Source organism: Akebia trifoliata, chromosome 16, assembly GCF_017979445.1.
Source record: "Akebia trifoliata isolate Shusen 1 chromosome 16, ASM1797944v1, whole genome shotgun sequence".
Lineage (NCBI taxonomy): Eukaryota > Viridiplantae > Streptophyta > Magnoliopsida > Ranunculales > Lardizabalaceae > Akebia > Akebia trifoliata.
Window position 1 is genome coordinate 25,704,740 of NC_141390.1, and position 19,235 is coordinate 25,723,974.

A 19,235-nucleotide genomic window follows, 5' to 3' on the forward strand; every position below is an offset into this window, starting at 1 on the left:
CCCAAACTTGTCACGTCAATTGAGTGTGTCATGTGGGGTAGTCAAATTATCACGATTCTCCTTGGAAATCCCTAACATCTCAATTGTCTCCCTCAATCCATGGGTTAAGGCTCATTAATCAAATTAAAAAAATAAAAAATAGAAAAATGTAATAGCCATTGGAGGCAATGATCAAGTTTTTACATAAATTGGGGACATTTTGAAAAATATTGAAAAAAGAGTACAAGACACGAGTAATTCTACCTACAACAAAGACTATAACTCCCCACAAACATAGCTTACAACTTTCACTATCCAAATAGTAACACTTAAAAAGTGCTGAGTTTGAATTCCATTTCAAGGATTCTTGCAATCTAAACAATATATTGACGAGAGAATCGAACAAAAAAAAAAAACATTCCCCCCCTTTTCCACCCAACTTGATGAAATAATGCTGATTTTAAGAATTGAGAGTGATCGTCATTCTTTAACTCTACTGTTGAACCCCAACGTGACAGCGAACAGCTAATTGCGTTCCACCAATGAAACAAAGTCAATGACCCCTAAGATGCAAAAGGCGACCTTCCTTTGGGGTGATCTGTAGTTCCTAAGGCGTGGAGACGATAAGGTTGGCAGCCCATGGAGGACTTGCCTTCATTTCACCATATTTTGCTAAAAGGGAGATGATGCATCAAAGCTGTTCAAAATAGCCAACTTGATCCTCTCTTCCCTAAATCTAACTCTAATGCACAACCTAAAGATTGGGGACCCAGAAAAAAAAATATATAAAGAATAAATTGCTAACCAACTAACTTAATCACAAACTTACACGATATCGAACGGAATATAAATAATACCAAACCTATAAGCAAATACAAGGTCTTGGGAATAAGCCAAACCTTCTCTCAGATTAGTGATGCTATCGTCCATGTTTGATGCATAAAAATGATCTACTCTAAAAACAAAAGTCGGTCTTTTGATGAAAAAACTAATTGAAAGTGCTTCCAGAGTCCCAAGATGTCCACAATTCATTTTTTTTTACCCTTTTTTGCTTGAAGTACTTGGCATGATTAAGCCTACTTTAATGACCAGGTAAATAAGAATACTCGAATTCTTTCTCATTAACTGATAGTGCTACTTTTTTGTATTTGTTTTTATTAGTTGGTTTATGTTATGGGCAACATTGCCCATTTTAGATTAACATGTGTTGGTCTAAGTGTTTATTGTGTTAGTATATATGTCATTATGATGACCATAGATAAAATGCAAGCAGGCCCATTAGTATTTAGTAGATATAGGGGAAGAGATACTTGTGTCCAGTAAGTAAATAAGAACTCTTTATATATATATATATATATGTAAGGATATAACTTACAGGAAATTTACACCATATATATCACACAAACCATTGCAACAAGTCCTTGCAAATGTAATAAACAACATTTTTTTCCTCAAGAAACCATTAAAAAGAAAAAGATGTTTTCTTTCCTTCTTTTCAAATTAAATAATACTCACTGAGAGCGGTTCATCATTGTACAATGACATCCACATTCCTCTGCTCGGTTATCTTAGGAAGACCAGATGTGTTGGTTTCCTTCACTTGTTTGGACCCATTTTTGACTTTGCAAGAGACGTTACCATTCCAACTATTACCTTCTTTAAAACTACCGAGACTCTGACGATTCACACGAGCACAAGTTCCTTTCCCATTTTCTCCCTGAGAAGAGTTGACAGCATCACTGCAGCTCTTCCTCCGGCCCAGCTTTGGTGATTTTGCACGAGTGGGTGGCAACTGTCATCCAAACAATGTGTACTGTTTGTCATATCATGAAGGTTATGGAGCCTTTTATCACCTAAAAGTTAGTTATATATTGAAAAACATTTAACCAACTACCAAGGAAATAATAATAAAACGTAAAAGACATGCATTATTTCTGTAACATTGTTAGGTCTCATAAGAGTTCTAAGTGTTAATTGATATAAAAAAAAAAAAAGAGCAAAACATTGTGCCAAAGAGTGGAAATGCATCTATAAAGTCTTCCCTGAATTCCATAAGAGAGTTGCTTTTCAGATTGGTATGGGGTCCTCAATCAATTTTGGAAGGATTGTTAGCGTGGGGACGTGGCCCTTACAGAGAATTTCCAATCCTATTTTCAAACGCTCGAAAGAAATTAAGGTTCATTGCTGATTTCCTAACCTGAGTCAGGCATGAGATATCTTAGGATTTTGGTTTTAAGAGAAATCTTAATGATTGGGAGATCAACTTATCACTAGCTTTATCAGCTTGCTATCTAGAATACCCAATATTTTCTTGATAGGTGAAAAAGTTTGATTATGATTAAAAAAAGAGCAAAAAAAGAAAGGAGGTCAATAGACCTGCCTGCAAACAGGAAAATAGCGCAAAAGACTAAGCTAAGAGCTTAGTCATCGAAAAATGCTCTCCTAAATTCCAGAAACACCTTGGCCCAAAAATCAAGAGGAAAATCGTAAGTCTTGAATTTGCTCTAGGGATGACCCATTCCTGATTAAGTCGTTTTATCATTCCATGATTCGTAATCATTAGTCCTCGACGATTTTTCCAGCGGCAGCTATTTGGGGTGTAAAAGTTCTGTCAAAGGTGTCTTTCTGCATTTGGGTTGCAATTCTGAACAAAATTCTTACCTAGGATAACAACATTGCCAGTAGAGTTAATTTCATCAACCATTTTCCCTTGTGCCTTCGGTCTGGAGAATCAATCAATCAATCACCTTCTTTTGCACTATAGATTTTTGGGAGAGATTTGGGATTTTTTTTTTTTGTTGTCTTTATTCCATTATTCTCATTGCTTCCCTACCTCGGTCATGTCATTTCAGTCTTGAGATTATAAAGTGTTCATAAGTATAGAGTCGGATTCCTTCAATGTTGTGTTGTGGGATTTTTAAAGAAAAGAATCATAAAGTCTTTGAGGGTAAGGAGCACTCTTTGCAAGAGATCATTGTTAGCATTTTGGGTTCGTTATTTTTTGGCAACAATGCATAAAGGAATTTAAAGCAAAGATTTTTTTCAAAGATTTTCTGTTTAGATGTGGGAATCCTCACGTAAAAACCATGATAAGCTTGTTTTGTGGAGCTCAACTCGACTTCCTTAGATTGTATTGTTTTGTTTTTTTCATTCCAATGAATTTTTCATCAATCAAATAAAATAAAGTCAATAAATGATAAAATCAAGAAAACATTTGTAAAACGAAATGATAAATTTTAACAGTTCATAGTTTCACATTAAAGTATTAAATCTGAAAACAAATTCCAAACTCATCAATTTGTAGGTTTCTAACCCCTTAAATAAAAAAGGCACTTCTGAGTGTAATGACCACTCTAACTAAAAAACATAACACCACTCTAAGGCTAAAAGAAGAAATGGACAGGTAGATCCAACATAAACAGAGAAATAGAAATGGAGAAGAAACTGAAATCTAACGGAAGAAGAAGGGTCAAAGTTTGTTGGAGTTATAAATTGACCACTGTAATAGAGATGGGCTGGGATCCGTTGACTCCTAAGAATGACTCATGAAAAAAATACATGATCCCAACCCTTCAACACAAAATCCAATGGTCGAGATTTATGAGTATCTTGATAACACAAATCTCAGAGATACTTATCCCGATGATAAATCTCAACCATTGGATTTTGCATTTAAAGGGTTGGGATCATGTGTTTTTTTCATGAGTCATTCTTAGGAGTCAAGGGATCCTAACCCAATAGAGATAAGGACCAAAAGAAAAAAATATATATAATTATATAGTTAAGGACCTTTATGTAAATTGAATGTTATCATAGGAGCAACTTTATGATTATAAGGACGATCATGTAATGATACTACCAAATGGCATGCACTAGTCAAAAGGTGCATTCCTCTCCCTAAGGCATGAGCTTTTTCAATGCCTCACGGGCATAAGCCTTTGAGGGAGGGGTCCTTTCCTTGAGAGCCTCTCCCAAAGGAAAGCCTCAAGACATGATCCTCCAACATCTTCGAAAACATTGTTTGAAACTTGAAAGTGTTTGTCATTCTCTGTGAACAATGAAAATTTTGCATCCCAATGAATTACCTTTTTAAGTTCGACCTTAGGTGGAGGTCCTTCATGGTAAAAGCTTGGCATTGGGTTTGCTTTGAATGTCAAGCTCTTTCTAAGCTGCTTAATAGCTGCCTCTCGCTCTTCCTGAAAAATGTTAAAATTGATAAAAGGAGAGAAGAAATAAGACTATATAAGAGATAATCAAATGAGACATATACTAGGGTGCAACAGAAGCACATAAAGAGGGGAAAATAATAGAGAAAATACCTTAGTCCTCACTTCACACATGGTTTTCTCTGCCTCCAATGCATGGTGCTTCTCCTCTAATTTTGAATAAAACTAAAGGCAGCAAAATGATAAGAGACTAGAAAAAAGGTGCCATAAAGTTTATATTTCGAGTAGTATAAATAAAAGGGAAATGATTCTCCTTCAAGTATGAAGAATAAGATACCTCCTTTCGTTTCTCTGCACGCTCAGTGCACTTAAATATAGGAGCCGATGCAACTGTTGTCTTGAATTTTAATGTCCGCACAGATGCTGCAGTTCTAAGCATGGCTAAGGCTAAACCTAACTTCAAAAATATTACCAAAAGAAAAAAAGACGTACAAAACAAGCACAAAAGACTGGAGCATAGCCAGCTGGAAGCCAAAGCAAGGATACGAGGAAGCAACAGAGCGAGCATCTTCTTCATCAGGATGCTTTTTGTTATCAGGTTGCAGTGGCTTCCTTGATGCCAAAGGAGAATTTGGCTGCAGCAAATAACAGAAGTTCCAATATCATCGATACCTGAACTCTTATCCCAGGCTTATAACAGTTGGTACTTTCAAACAGATCCTACAATTGTATCTCATTTCAAAAGGATGGGTTTCAAAGGTCATCCATACAAGCCACTTATGAGTAATAGTCCCACATCGCCAGGGTATCATGACCTTGGGCTATATAAAAACCCGGGGTAATCCTCACCTTACAAGCCGGTTTTGTGAGGATGAGTTAGGCCCATGGGCTTCTACATGGTATCGGAGCGGGTAACCACGGGAATGTAGGAGACATGTTACACATGAGGGGCGTGTGAGCGATAGTCCCACATTGCCTGGGTATCATGACCTTGGGCTATATATAAACCTTGGGTAATCCTCACCTTACTGTGAGGATGAGTTAGGCCCATGGGCTTCTACACCACTGACCGCTCTTCCATGACAGTACTTTAGACTTCAAAATCCAAAGCATTTCTCCACAACAAGAAAAGCATCAATGAACTTAACAGAATATAATTGGACACATACCAACAGTTGTGGGAAAGAAATCTTGCATCAAAGAATAATGAAAACGTGTAAGGCACACCTAACAACAGTTATAGAAGACTAGAGTTTGTCCGTGAATACGGCATGAGCTTCCTCTTGGTGTTAGAGAGGTAAAAGAGGAAAAATAATAAAGTTGGAAGGGTATTATTAAGGAAAGGGGGAGAGGAAAGACAATAAAGTTGGAAGTGTAACATTGGAAAAGGGTATAAGAAGAAAGAAAATAAAGTTACGGGTATTTTTAGAAAGAGTAAGGGAAAAAAGTAAAACATGTCATCGAGATACGTTGTTTATAGGGTATAAATCGTGTGACTAAAAGAGTGGGACCCACCATTGTGTTTTATTAGATAGATATATGACAGGTTATCTATGCATTACTAACAGTAATGCACAATTTATAATTTTAAAAAAATGATGAACCCAATGTATGACCATTAAAGATTTACAGAATGCGTATTAATAACAAACTTAATACATACATACAACTGAGATAACAAAGGAAACTGAGAACCTTAAAAAATATAGTACTGTTACCTGAGGCTTTTTTGTAATATTGGGTGATTGAAAATTGCTTAGTTTATTCACACCACCCACAGTGGTTTCAGCCACCGAAAGACGAGTTCCACATGAAGCACGCTTGTCGGTAGCCAGAGAAAATGGTCGTGGAACAGTACAGTTTGATCGCACATTTCCTGTGGCAGCAGATTTTGATCCAAGTTTCGCGGCAGTGCTTAACTTCTTATCATGGCTTGGTTTTGGGGCTTCAAGATTCACCTTTTTCTCCTCAGGCAAGCTAACCTCAACATTTGTGCTTTTAACGCAAAGTACATCTTGTTCCTCCTTGTCACAATTATCAGTTTGATGGACATCAGCGATCTGAACTGAATATTCAGTTGTGCATTCCTTCACTTCATAGTCCTTTAACACATTGTTCTCTTCCAAAAGTTGCAAATCCCCAACATTCTGCTCATCCGACTCTGTGAGATGGTGGTGCTCATTAACTTGATCATGAGCATCACCATTTGAATAAACTATGACAGGATCTGACTCCTTGTCCATACAAATATCTAAAACTTCCCTCCCCATCTCACTGCAAAAAAATAAAATATGAGTATTACATTATCTCAGAAAGTCTCAGATGCAATCTTCACAAGAACACTGAATATGTTTTTTTTTTTTTTTTTTTGATAGGTAAAGACAGAAGTTATTGAAAAACAAAATGAGCGGAGGTCTAGGTGACCATCCTTACAAGAAAAGAGACACAACAACACGACACAACATCCGAATTACAATCACTTATTCATTCACTATTTATTAACTTGAAGCAATAGAAATTGATAAGAAACTGAATGTCAATCACTTATTTATTAACTATTGCAGTTCTGTTACCAGATGTTACTAAAACCACAAGAGCATGCTAAAAGCTCATTAACAACCCCACTCTCGCTCACTTGAAAACACTTTCCGCTCTAATATATTTATCTCCTAAATCTTGAAGCAACGCAAAGCTCAGCTGAGTTCATTACTGTTCTTTGATAAAGTACCTGGGAAGCTAATCCTTCATTACACTGTGTTTTCGAAGAAACCTAACCTGATTCATTAATAATCTGCATCCTTCAATCATTCAATAATTTGATATACTATCAACAACAACAACAACAACAAAAAAAAAAGAATTACCTGAACACAAACAAAAAATACCGATCTAGAAACAAATAGGCATAAACAATACTGACAGCAAACAGAAAACAATTCAATCTAGAAAGAGAATCGATTTGTGAAAGAGAAATTGCAGATTGGTTCCTTAAGATGAATCACTTGTGATATTACACATGATAACAATGATGTCTGACATTGTGTGCCAGAAATAGAGGGCCAACAGAAAGGGAAACAGCCATTTCAAGACTAAGTAACATGCGACAACACATAACAGACAGGGATAAATGAGTGAAAATATAACTTCTGATCAATTAACAAGAAAATTGAAGAAAATGAAACTAGTGAAGCCACTTATCAATATTTAAACTAGATTAATGTTAAAATAAAGTAGAGTCGTGCTGGAGTAACATTGAAATTGACATCGTTTGGGACATTGGTGTGCACAGAACCATAGATGCTTCTCACTCGTATCTCGACGAAAAGCTTCTATGGTTCTATAGACACATCCACGTCAGCAATGTCCCAAACGATGTTGATTTCAATGTTACTTCAGCATTTTCCAATAAAAAAATTTAGCATTCAAATGGATATTAGAGGTAAGTAAAGCCATGGAAATGTTGGATGAATGCTTTAAAAGCCTGCTTGGTTGCACAATTAGTTCATTTCAAATGAGTTAATTCCCCAAGTGGTTCTTAGGAATAAATTACATCTTTCCCCTACGTTAGAAATAATTCTAATGTAGGAGACACCTTTAAAATTAACCGATTCAAACAACCAAACAAGCCATAAATGTGGAAGGTAAGAGACACATTTGCAGAAAAATGAAGTTTTTTAGGATGATCGCCTTGGTTCCAATTTGATTTGGAGAAAAGACGGCAATTGAAAACAAGTGAAGCCAAACAACATGAGATAACAAGGAAAAATCACTCCCTCTCCACTTGATTTACTGGAAATTGAGATAAAAAAGGAACAAAATGAGCACACAAAAAAACAAATAAAAAGCGAGGAAATGTCGTCTTCAGGAGTTCAGATCCTTTCAAAAAGAGACAGAACAGTGAAAAATCACTTATCAAGTAACAGATCGTCAAAAATATCACTACGAACAGCAAGAACAACTCAATGCACAAACAAATCCCAGAAAAAACCAACTAAAACAAAGCAAATTAACAAAATTTCCCTTTTTTCCAACTCGATTCACACAAAAACCAAATAAAAACACCAAATGCAACCAAATCACCAACTTATCTACAGATCGATCGACAAAACTCACCAAACCAAAAGTAAATCAAACGACCTAACGCCTGGTACACAGTCGATTCACACTGGACGCATTAACAGAAACAACCAGATCAAAATAGACAAATAGATCACAAACGGAGAAAATGTAGGTTAATTCTTACAGTTCTTCTCCGATCTGCGAAGATTTCGAGTTCTCAAAGAGATAAAACGACGTGAAATTCGCCCCCTTTTAACGGGACTGGTTTTCCCTTTCAGACGTCTCTCAAGCTGTCTGTGAATCTAAAATTTATATATGTAACTGTGCTAATATAGACGGCGTTACTTAACGGCGTAATTCGAAAACCCTAAGCGGGTCGTTTTTCTACTAGATCGTGTGTTCGAATCTTGTGAAAGGTCTTTTATGTTAGATTTTAAACACCCTACCTATTTTGAGACTATTTACGGGAATTTATAAAATGTGACTATAATAACGAAATGACTGTAATACCCTTATTAGGAGAGTAGCGATGATAAGCTTTTTTTAGGTGTTTTAGCAAGAACCCTGCCAAATTGTCCATATTTGATTTACAACTATAAAATGGAAGGTTAGTACAACGTCCCTCTTTTTTTTTTCTTTTTTTTTTTTAACGAATTAAAGATGAAATATTGATTTTATTCAAAAATACTCTTATAAAAAACTTAAATTACTTGATCAAAATTGGAATAAAATCAATATTTCATTGGTAACACGTAGATAAAGGGCCATTACTTTGTTAGGATAAATTTAATATGGTAAATTTTATAAGAGACTAAAGTTTTATAGTGCTTATAGCACCCTCGAGATAAGGGGGTAAAAGAGGAAAGATAATAAAATTGCAGGGTATTTTTGAAAAATGATTGAAAGATATTATCTGAAAATAAGGATAAAAGGAAAGTGAATAAAGTTGAAGGGATATTATAAAAAAGAGAGTGGAAGAGAAGGTTTTGAAAAAATATACACAAAAAATCTTTTCTAAAATCACAATCAAAGGTTTAAAAAACAAACAGTCATTAAAGTCCTAAATTTAAATAGTGTAAATTTAGTGTTTTATTGACCTGACAATAGAGAAATATAGGGAAAACTATTGTAAAAGATAAACATTTGAAGAATATTTGAGATAACTCTACATTTTAAATGTTGAACCATGGTCTCTTAAGACAATCAAACTTAAAAACAATCCAAATACCATTACTTTTAATTTTTAATTTGTTTTTCCCAATAGGACTTTTGTCTTTAACTAAGTTGTTCTCTCGGGAACTTTATTAATTATTTATCTTTTGAATTAATGAAAATAAAATAAATAAATTTTTAATGTAGATAGTTTTATGGATAAATCAAGTATGGAAAAGGCTAGACTCTTTATTTTTTTTTAAGATTTAAGTGTTTTTTTAGAAAATATCCAAAGATTGCCAAATAAAACTACACATTTAATGAGTTTAAAAATAAAAATAAAAATCAAAGGCTTTGACATATATTGTTAAAAATAAAGATTGTTAGTTACTTTATTAGTCTCTCTTAAAAGATCCCTCTCGAGAAGGGTATCACATCAATTTTCAAAGATTGGGACACTTTGAATATTCACTACAATTCGAGGGGCATTTACATTATATAGCTTCTGACCCAACTATTCCTTTTGATTAGAATAAGACAAGATAAAATCTCTTTTTGTCTTCTTTGATTTCAAGTTTTTATTTTATTTCTTTTTTTTATCTTTTTGATCAAATTGCAAATATGGTGTACTTGTAAATAGATATTTATGGTAGAACTGGTTAGCCTAAATATTGACATAAAATCATATTCTTTTAGATCATTACCTTACAAACTTTTGGTGGACCTCCACATCAATTTATCTAAAGTCACGCGTCAAGTATTCAATCTCACACCCCACTTTGCTTAAGCAAAATCTTTGATATAGTCCAAGTTTTTCTTTATCCAAGAGTTGAGGAGTTCCATCAACTCACACAGATATTTTCTTTTGCTAATTTTTATTTTCATAAGTTATACTTTTTATAACATTTGCACAACACATCAATAATCATCATAGATTTTTTATACAATTTCTTTATATTATAATATTTTCATGGTATACAGGATTCTATACAATTACTATAATGTAGAAATAATCTCTTTAACGATCTAACGTTTTTTTTGTAATCGAGTGTAAACACCCCAATTTGCACGAACCCATTAGAAATTTTCAAAAATTTCAAGTTGATTTTGATTAAAAGTTCAAAACCTTTCAACTGACCTACGTTGCATAATAATTATCACTTAACACATTTCTTCATGTTTACATGCACACATGCATCATTTCATATTATTTTGCATACTCAAACCTTATTCATAATCCATCTATACAATTTCATACCCACTCCACTAACCCACAAACCTATCCAATTTTATATCCAACTCATTTTCCATTAATTTGAGAGTCAAATTCCCTTGAGAAAATTCAAGAATACCCTCATAAAAAAGTGAGGTTAAACAAAAAAAATGTGCTTGGTATTCAGTAAAAATCCTTAAAGTTTGAAGAACTTCCAATCCCACCTCTTAAAAGTGGAAATCTTCAAGTACATACATGGAACTCTCCCATTAATCCATTTCAAAAATATACATACAACATTGTTTTGTTAGTTATTTACAAATGAATCAAGGTCTACTTTTTACCTATCATTTTACCTTTACACATGTCATCTCCTACTCATTATCCCAAAAATACATTTGTTTTCTCACCTCTATTTATCAAAAAATCAAATATCAAAAATATTTTTAGAATTTCTTCTCACAATTTTCATCTTTAACCCATAAAAATGAAAATTTCATAAATAAATAACATAAGTCTCATGTCATTTATCTTTGTTTTTAAGATTGAACCACTTTACACTCAAAAGTTTTTCAAGAACTCTATAAATGACCTAATTTCCTATGAGTAATTTATGCTCTCAAGTCCCCATTTTTCAATCTTAAACTTTAGTAAAATCTCTACTCAACTCAAACCTTCATCTCTTATTCTTTTTTCAACCTTCGAGCTTTCAAACAAAACCATCACTTATCTCTTACTTTCAACATTTATTCACAACTCTCAACATCAAGTTCTTCATTCAAGACTATCAAGAGATAAAGTGGGTAGGATTTAGTTTCATTTTGAGTATTTGCATATTCTTCTTCCTTCCTTCTTGATTTTTTTATTTTATTTTAAAAAAACCTTAAAATGTTATGAAGAACCCTTTTTTATCTTAAGTAGGTTTAACCTCAATTTTGGGTATATAATGTTTGAGGTGGGATGACTGAAAGGATGGAGGTTAAAACCTTTTTTTTCTTACAATATAGCTCATGCATCATATTGTACACTATGTACTCACTCACATATGCTTGACAATAATAAAGAAATGTATCACCATCCTGTTAGGGTTGAAATACGAAGTTTCGAACAATGCGTACATGCATTAAGACTATGACATTAAAGAACTCCATCATAGAGTCTCTCTAAAAAGGTCAAATTAACATTTCTACTCATGAAAAATAATATAAACTAGATGAGTTATCATCTTCTATATGATATTCCTAATGTCACATTAATATCAAAATCATTTTTTAAATGAACATTTTCGCATATTGCACATATCACCTCTAAACATGCACTTTTATGTCTTTTTATTTACTTTCTTAAATTTTTAAAGATTGGTTAAATTTTCAAGATAATCATCTCTAAGTAGAGAAAATGGGGTACTTAACACCTTCATCATTTTTTAATAAAATAAAAAAAATATGACTCATTTAATCGATATTAAAATATTCACACGTAATTTCCTAAAATAAAGATCCCAATTTAGAAATCTTGATGGGGTTGTTAAACTCTTGTCTCAAATACGGAAAAACAAAACAAATAAAATTTCTCAAATTTGGTCACCTATTGAAGTTTTATTTGCATTTTTTTTTTTGTATGATTTTATTTTTATAGTCGATTTTTCTTTAAGTAGAAGTAAAATAGATTATTTTTTTATGTGAGGTTATTTTGGTAATTTCAAGACGATTTAATTTTCAAGAAGTTGAGTAAATAAAGTTGACGCTTATTCCAGCGCTTTTGACGCTTTTAACAGTGAAGTGTCAACTGTAGACAGACGTTTATGTGTCAGCTTAAAAAGAAGAAACGCTTCTAATCCAAATTATCACGTGGCCCCACTCTGATTTATTCCTGCTAACCCTTTTGATAATGCCCTAACAACGCTCCTTCATTAAGGGATGTTGATGACATGGTGTCCGGGTCATTGAACTCCTATGAACCCACGCCTCAAAATTGTCACGTGTAACACTTTTTTTTGGGCCCACTGATCTCTTAGGTAGGTGGACCCCATGTAAATGGGGCAAAGGACCACTTCTGGCTTGTGAAGTCAGCAAACTACTTCAATAACTCCATACTCAAATTGCCACGTGGTTCCTTACTTTTCTTTGGAGAGCTGCTATTGGCACCCCAGTTTTTACTTATTCCATTCCATTAAAAAAATAAAGAAAATAGATAAGTTGTTGAGAGTAAGAGTTGGGGTCACACACACGGACTCATATTCTCTCTCTTGGGTCACACACACAGACTCATATTCTCTCTCTCTCTCTCTCTCTCTCTCTCTCTCTTCTCTCTCTCTCTCTCTCTCTCTCCTTTTTGGTTTTAAATTTTAGATGAGCCTAATCCTAACTGTAAACAATTACAGGAATTATTTGAAAAAGTGTTGTACTGTTGAGATAATAATTTGAGCCAAGCCTTTATAATGCTTGAATGGTGTGTTTTAATCTTTAATTGAGACATGATAAATAATTTGAGAAATTGAATTATAATAAGTAAAAGTTGGGGTGTCAATACCAACTCTCAATTTTATATGTCAGGGTATTCGCATACAAAAATGATAAATTGACTGAAAAAAGATATTCAATTAACATGCACAAAACCATAGATTTTTCTTGTGAATCTCGACGAAACATCTATGGTTTTGTGCACAAGTCACGCGAGTGGAGTATGTTTTTGTTGAGTCAGTCTATCACGACTCTTCTTACACTCTTATGGATGGGATTAATCCCTAAGGTCAGCGGATTTGTACGCTACGAAGTCCAAACCCACAAAACTTTTCCAATGTACGATAAAGTAAGCTAGGAGCCTCGTTAGTAATTCAAAACACGATAAATTCAACATGTAAAAAAATCAAGTTTTATTCAATTTTGGATTGTAAAAAATCGATAAAAAAATTGGCAAACGAAAAATATGTAACATACTGTTTATGCATGTATTATAAGCCCAAATTTGAAAATTAAAATTTTGATAATACAATTATGACGGTGATGATAATAATGGTAGTAGTGATAATGATCATGATAACGAGGGCATTGAGGTTATTTTTTCATTTGATTATAAGAGAAGACCAAAGTCAAGGGGTATGTCATTAATTTGAAAAATTAAGGTGGAAACTCAAGTAAATTTAAAAAGATATGCCATTATATTTTTTTTAAAGATGAAGAGACATATGCCAATTAAAAAGGTGGGTTCCAACAAAATTTTAAAGTGTGGTCGCTTTAAAGCCAGACTTGTGTTATACGTTACAACTTACAAGTTTTCGTTTTACAATATACAATATGCTATAGTAGCATTTTTTTTTACTGAATTTTATAGATATACATTTTTATTCATTTTCTTACTTAAAATACATGAATTATACCAAACAATTCAACAATTCGGACAAATAATACTTTATTTATAAAAAAAATTATAAATTAAATACGAGATTACTAAGAAGGGTCGGGAAATCATCCAGTTTTGAAGACACGATTAGGGGGAGCAACCCCATGTCACTAGTTTTACCACAAAACCAACTTTCAAGGTCACATGACATATTCCCAGTCCTCTCACTTATTTTTTTAGGCAAACAAATAAAAATGGTTCTAATGGTGTTAATAATTTGAGTATGGGCATATTTGTCAGAACATAAATTCTTTCTCTTATGTTTATTCCATAAAACAGAGTACAATATATAGAGATACAAGAAAATATTTTTGGAAGCTATTCTTATTCTATACAATATTTACGACTGCAATCATGTTTGACCCTTGAGTGAAGGGATTCCTAAATCTAAGATTTCCATACTTGGTTAATTGCTGGATTCACGCCAACACTCCCCCTCAAGTTGGTGTGTAGATATCTCTAACACCTAACTTGTCAAGTGAGTCATAAAAGTTTTTACTGGAAACTGCCTTGGTAAGAATGTCAGCCAACTGATCTTCAGATTTAACAAAAGGGAACGAAATAATCTTCTCTTCCAAGTTCTGTTTGATGAAATGTCGGTCTATCTCCACGTGCTTGGTGCGATCGTGTTGAATTGAGTTGTGAGATATGTCGATGGCAGCTTTGTTATCACAGAATAAATTCATTGCTGAACCAGGAGGAAAACCAACCTCTGTTAGCAAACTTCTAAGCCAAAGAAGTTCACACAATCCTTTTGCCATGCCTCGGAACTCAGCTTCAGCGCTGGACAATGCCACTACCTTCTGTTTTTTACTCCTCCATGTAACTAAGTTACCTCCCACGAATGTAAAGTAGCCTGAGGTAGACTTTCTATCCAGGATATTCCCAGCCCAGTTTGCATCCGTGTACCCTTCAATATTTAGATGAGCGTTCTTGGAGAACATTAGTCCTTTTCCTGGTGATGACTTTAGATAGTGAAGAATTCGAATTACGGCACCCATATGGTCTTCACTCGGATTATGCATAAATTGGCTTACCACACTTACTGCGTAAGCAATGTCTGGACGAGTGTGAGATAAGTAAATGAGCTTCCCCACTAGTCTTTGATACCTCACCTTATCAGCTGGAACCTAGTCCGAATATTCTCCAAGCCTATGGTTTTGCACAATCGGTGTATCCACAGGTTTGCACTCTAGTAATCCCACTTCCGTTAATAAGTCTAGTACATATTTTCGTTGAGAGAGGAATATGCCTTTTTCTGACCTCGCCACCTCTATTCCCAGAAAATACTTAAGCCCTCCCAAGTTCTTCATTTCAAATTCAGTAGACAATTGTTCCTGTAGCCTCGAGATCTCCTCGGCGTCATCTCCCGTAATTATCATATCATCCACGTAGACTATTAATGCTGTTATCTTGCTTTGTCGGTGTTTCAGGAAGAGAGTATGGTCAGAGTTACTTTGGCGGTAGTCATACTTCTTCATAATTGAACTAAATCGGCCAAACCATGCTCGCGGTGACTGTTTTAGTCCATATAATGCCCTCTCCAATTTACAAACAACTTTGGTCTCAGCCGATCCTGTATATCCTGGTGGAATCTCCATGTATACCTCCTCGTCAAGGTCGCCGTGAAGGAAAGCATTCTTCACGTCGAGTTGATGTAGTGGCCAATCCAAATTTGCTGCAAGAGACAGTAAGACTCGAACGGTATTCAGTTTAGCTACTGGTGAGAAGGTTTCTAAGTAGTCTATGCCATACGTTTGGGTAAAACCCTTCGCCACAAGTCTCGCCTTGTATTGATCAATTGATCCATCGGCCTTGTATTTTATAGAGAACACCCATTTGCATCCCACTATTTTTTTTCCTTCCGGTAATGGAACCAACTTCCAAGTATTATTTTTCTTTAAGGCTTCTAGTTCTTCTTGCATTGCTTGTGCCCACTTTGGATCAGATAACGCCTCCTCAACACTACTAGGAATATGGTAGGAGGATAATGTCTGAGTGAAAGTCTTGAGCGGCTTGGATAGACCTTGAGTAGATACATAATTTGCAATTGGGTACCTAGACTTTCTTTCTTTTTCATCTGGGGAGTATCTGTTTGGTGGTTTCCCACGATTGTGTCTAAAAGGCAGCACATAACCAGTAGAAGAATCCAAGATATTAGCATGTAAAGGTGCAGCAGTAGGAGTATTTACCTCATGGACATTCTCAGGAGGATGAGGGTCTTCAGGTACTGAGGAGTGAGGGGATTGTAGGTACTTTGTATTTCCTGGTTCTTCATTTTCGGCCTCTTCATTTTCAGGTTCTTCATTTCTCAATTCAGTATGTTCATTTTCTGGTGGTACCTCTTGCGGTGCAACCTCCCTAATTCCAGATTCGACCTCCCTAATTCCAGATTCGTGCTCACTATTTCAGATTCGTTTCCGGATTCGTGCTCGCCCACGGGGGCTATAAACCAATTCGACTCTTCTACTTGAGTCTACCCCTGAAGGGAAGAATTGGGGACCGGATAAAAATTCTCGGACTCAAGAAATGTAACATCCATGGTGATATAGGTTCGGTTGGTAGTGGGGTCATAGCATCGGAAGCCTTTTTTATGTAAACCATATCCCAAAAATAAGCACCTAACGGCACATGGATCCAGTTTGGTACGTTGATTCTTGTGGAGGTGGACAAAAGCAACACACCCGAAAATTCTAGGAGGAAGCATCAATATTGAAGGAAGAGATACATGAGTAGAGAGGATTTGTAAGGGGGTTTTAAAGTGTAAGATTTTAGATGGCATACGGTTGATTAAGTATACAGCAGTAGCCACAACATCCCCCCAATGGAAACTCGTCACCATTGCTCCAAGGAGTAGAGCACGGGCTGTTTCCAGAATATGTCGATTTTTCCTCTCGGCAACACCATTTTGTTGTGGTGTTTGAGAGCATGAGGTCTCATGGAGGAGGCCATGTTGTTGGAAATAGGCCTGAAGTCTTTGATTGATGAATTCGCCACCATTATCGGACCGAAGGATTTTTATCTTAGAAGAGAATTGAGTCTGAGCCATGGCATGAAATGCTTGAAAAATAGTGAAAACTTCATCTTTGGTTTTCAGCTGATAGAGCCACGTCATTCGAGTACAATCGTCGACAAAAATTACAAACCAACGGTAACCAGAGGAAGTAGTAATTGGGGATGGTCCCCACACATCGGAGTGTATCAAAGCAAATGGAGTATTAGTTTTATTCAAGCTAACTGGATAAGAAACTCGTTGGCTTTTAGCCTTGATACACGTATCACATTTAAGGTCTACATTCTGCAAACAGGAAAATAAGGATGGGAGTAGATGCCGGAGATAGCCAAATGATGGGTGCCCCAAGCGCCTATGCCATAGCCAAATCTGTCGTTCGTGGCTACTGGTTTGATGGTGCGTGTGATTTGCTTTGCCTAGGCTGAAGTCATCCAAGTAGTACAATCCCCCCCTCTTAGTACCACGCCCAATAATCTCCTTGCTGAGAACGTCCTGAAGAAGGCAAAAGGTAGAGTATATCAGTACAACACAATTAAGCTCTTCAGTAATTTGACTCACAGACATTAGCTTGTTGGAAAGAGATGGAACAAGAAGTGTGTGAGCTAAAGAGAGAGAGGGAGACAGGGGCACGGTTCCAGCCCCTGTGACTGGGTAAGTTGCCCCATTGGCATTGGCAATGCAAGTCCTCCTTGGCTGAGTTGTATTGGAGAAGTCATTTGGATCAAATATCATATGATCCGTCGCATCGGAGTCGATAATCCAAACACCATCATTCCGAGTGGTAGAGCTGAAAAAAACTTGACCACAATTACCTTGATCTGAGGTTGAGGTAAAAGGTTCGACCAAGGGAATAAGGGATAGTTGAGAGTCAGCCGTGGCCACCGCTGCTCGACCCGGGACGTCTTCAGTTGCAGGAGCATCTCGTTTCTTTCGGGCTTGTAATTCATGCCACCAGTCTGGGTAGCCATGTAATTTGAAACAGGTGTCCCTGGTATGTTTTGTACTCCCACAGTGAGTGCACTTATGCCCATCAGAATGACCTTTGGATCGTAAGGATGACCCCGACTTTAGCAAAGTTTGTGACTGTCCAGATTTCATGCCTTTGGTGGCCATAACAGCACCACTAGCCACTGCTTCCGTTCCCGATACCATCACAGATTGTCGGAGATCTTCCCTTCGAACGTGAGCATATGCCTGCTCAATTGAAGGGAAAGGTTTCAGGCGAAGAACATCGCTCCGAACATGATCTAGTCGATCATCTAGTCCGTCAAGAAAAGTGTATACTCGCTCCTCTTGTAGAATGAAGTTGTAGCTTTGTATGTCAATTGCACATTCCATTGGATTTGGTCGACGAAAATCGATCTCTCGCCACAAACCCTGTAGATTGTTATAGTATTTTTCTATAGATCCGCCTGCTTGTTTCATTCTAGATACACGACGTCTGAGTTCGTATACCTGCGAGGTGTCAGTTCCATCAAAGTATGTTGTGGCAGCAGCATCCCATACCTGCTTAGCTGTTGGGTAGCGAATAAAGTTCACGACCAAGGAATGGTCCATGGAGTTGATCAACCAGCCTTTCACCATGGCATTCTCAGTGCGCCACTTACGAAAGGATGGGTCGACTTCTAGTGGTTGTGGGTAGTCTCCATTGATGTATCCCAGTTTGTCTTTTCCAGAGATGAACATCTCAACAACTTGGGACCATAATCCATAGTTGGAACCATCCAACTTGATGTTGATTGGAACCATTGGGGAATCAGTGATGGGGAAGGGAGAGGTATGTACCCTTGTCAAGACCTCCGTCATTTTTGATGTTAGATTATCGAGGATAGTTTCGGTGGAGTCAGCCATGGAGGCTGAGCAAAATCTTGACCCCTGCTTGATCAAAAAATAGGGAACCCAAGATCATGCTCTGATACCATGTCAGAACATAAATTCTTTCTCTTATGTTTATTCCATAAAACAGAGTACAATATATAGAGATACAAGAAAATATTTTTGGAAGCTATTCTTATTCTATACAATATTTACGGCTGCAATCATGTTTGACCCTTGAGTGAAGGGATTTCTAAATCTAAGATTTCCATACTTGGTTAATTGCTGGATTCACGCCAACAATATTGATATTGATATTGAGAGAGAGAGAGAGAGAGATTGATTCTATTGGCACACCAACTATACTAACAAAAAAACCAATCCTTTGATGTTGGTTTGCATATAAATTGGTATTTTATGAGTAAAAGTTGATGTG

The 19,235-nt window shown here is 35.9% G+C and overlaps 1 protein-coding gene across 2 annotated transcripts; it reads right to left on the reverse strand.

The window, feature by feature from the left end:
* Positions 1 to 1,303: 1,303 nt before the first annotated feature.
* LOC147383060 (protein WVD2-like 3) lies at positions 1,304 to 8,547 on the reverse strand. 2 transcript variants are annotated; one of them, XM_086428084.1, is made up of 7 exons: positions 8,389 to 8,547; positions 5,864 to 6,419; positions 4,692 to 4,780; positions 4,483 to 4,576; positions 4,299 to 4,370; positions 4,065 to 4,175; positions 1,304 to 1,771 (listed from the first exon to the last, which is right to left on the reverse strand). In XM_086428084.1, the coding sequence occupies exons 2-7, from the start codon at positions 6,413 to 6,415 to the stop codon at positions 1,508 to 1,510; spliced, it is 1,182 nt and encodes a 393-aa protein (XP_086284210.1). In that variant the 5' UTR covers positions 6,416 to 6,419; positions 8,389 to 8,547; the 3' UTR covers positions 1,304 to 1,507. The 2 variants fall into 2 exon arrangements, with proteins under 2 accessions (XP_086284210.1, XP_086284211.1); XM_086428085.1 differs by lacking the exon at positions 8,389 to 8,547 and adding an exon at positions 8,259 to 8,388.
* Between the last annotated feature and the right edge of the window lie 10,688 nt (positions 8,548 to 19,235).

Bases quoted from the DNA above. Each gene is read 5' to 3' on its own strand.
- LOC147383060 (XM_086428084.1), bottom strand. From the start codon at position 6,415: ATGGGGAGGGAAGTTTTAGATATTTGTATGGACAAGGAGTCAGATCCT. The intron at 4,781-5,863 runs GTAACAGTACTA...TATTTGCTGCAG, and splicing joins ATATTACAAAAAAGCCTCAG to CCAAATTCTCCTTTGGCATC. The intron at 4,577-4,691 runs GTATCCTTGCTT...AGCCATGCTTAG, and splicing joins GCTCGCTCTGTTGCTTCCTC to AACTGCAGCATCTGTGCGGA.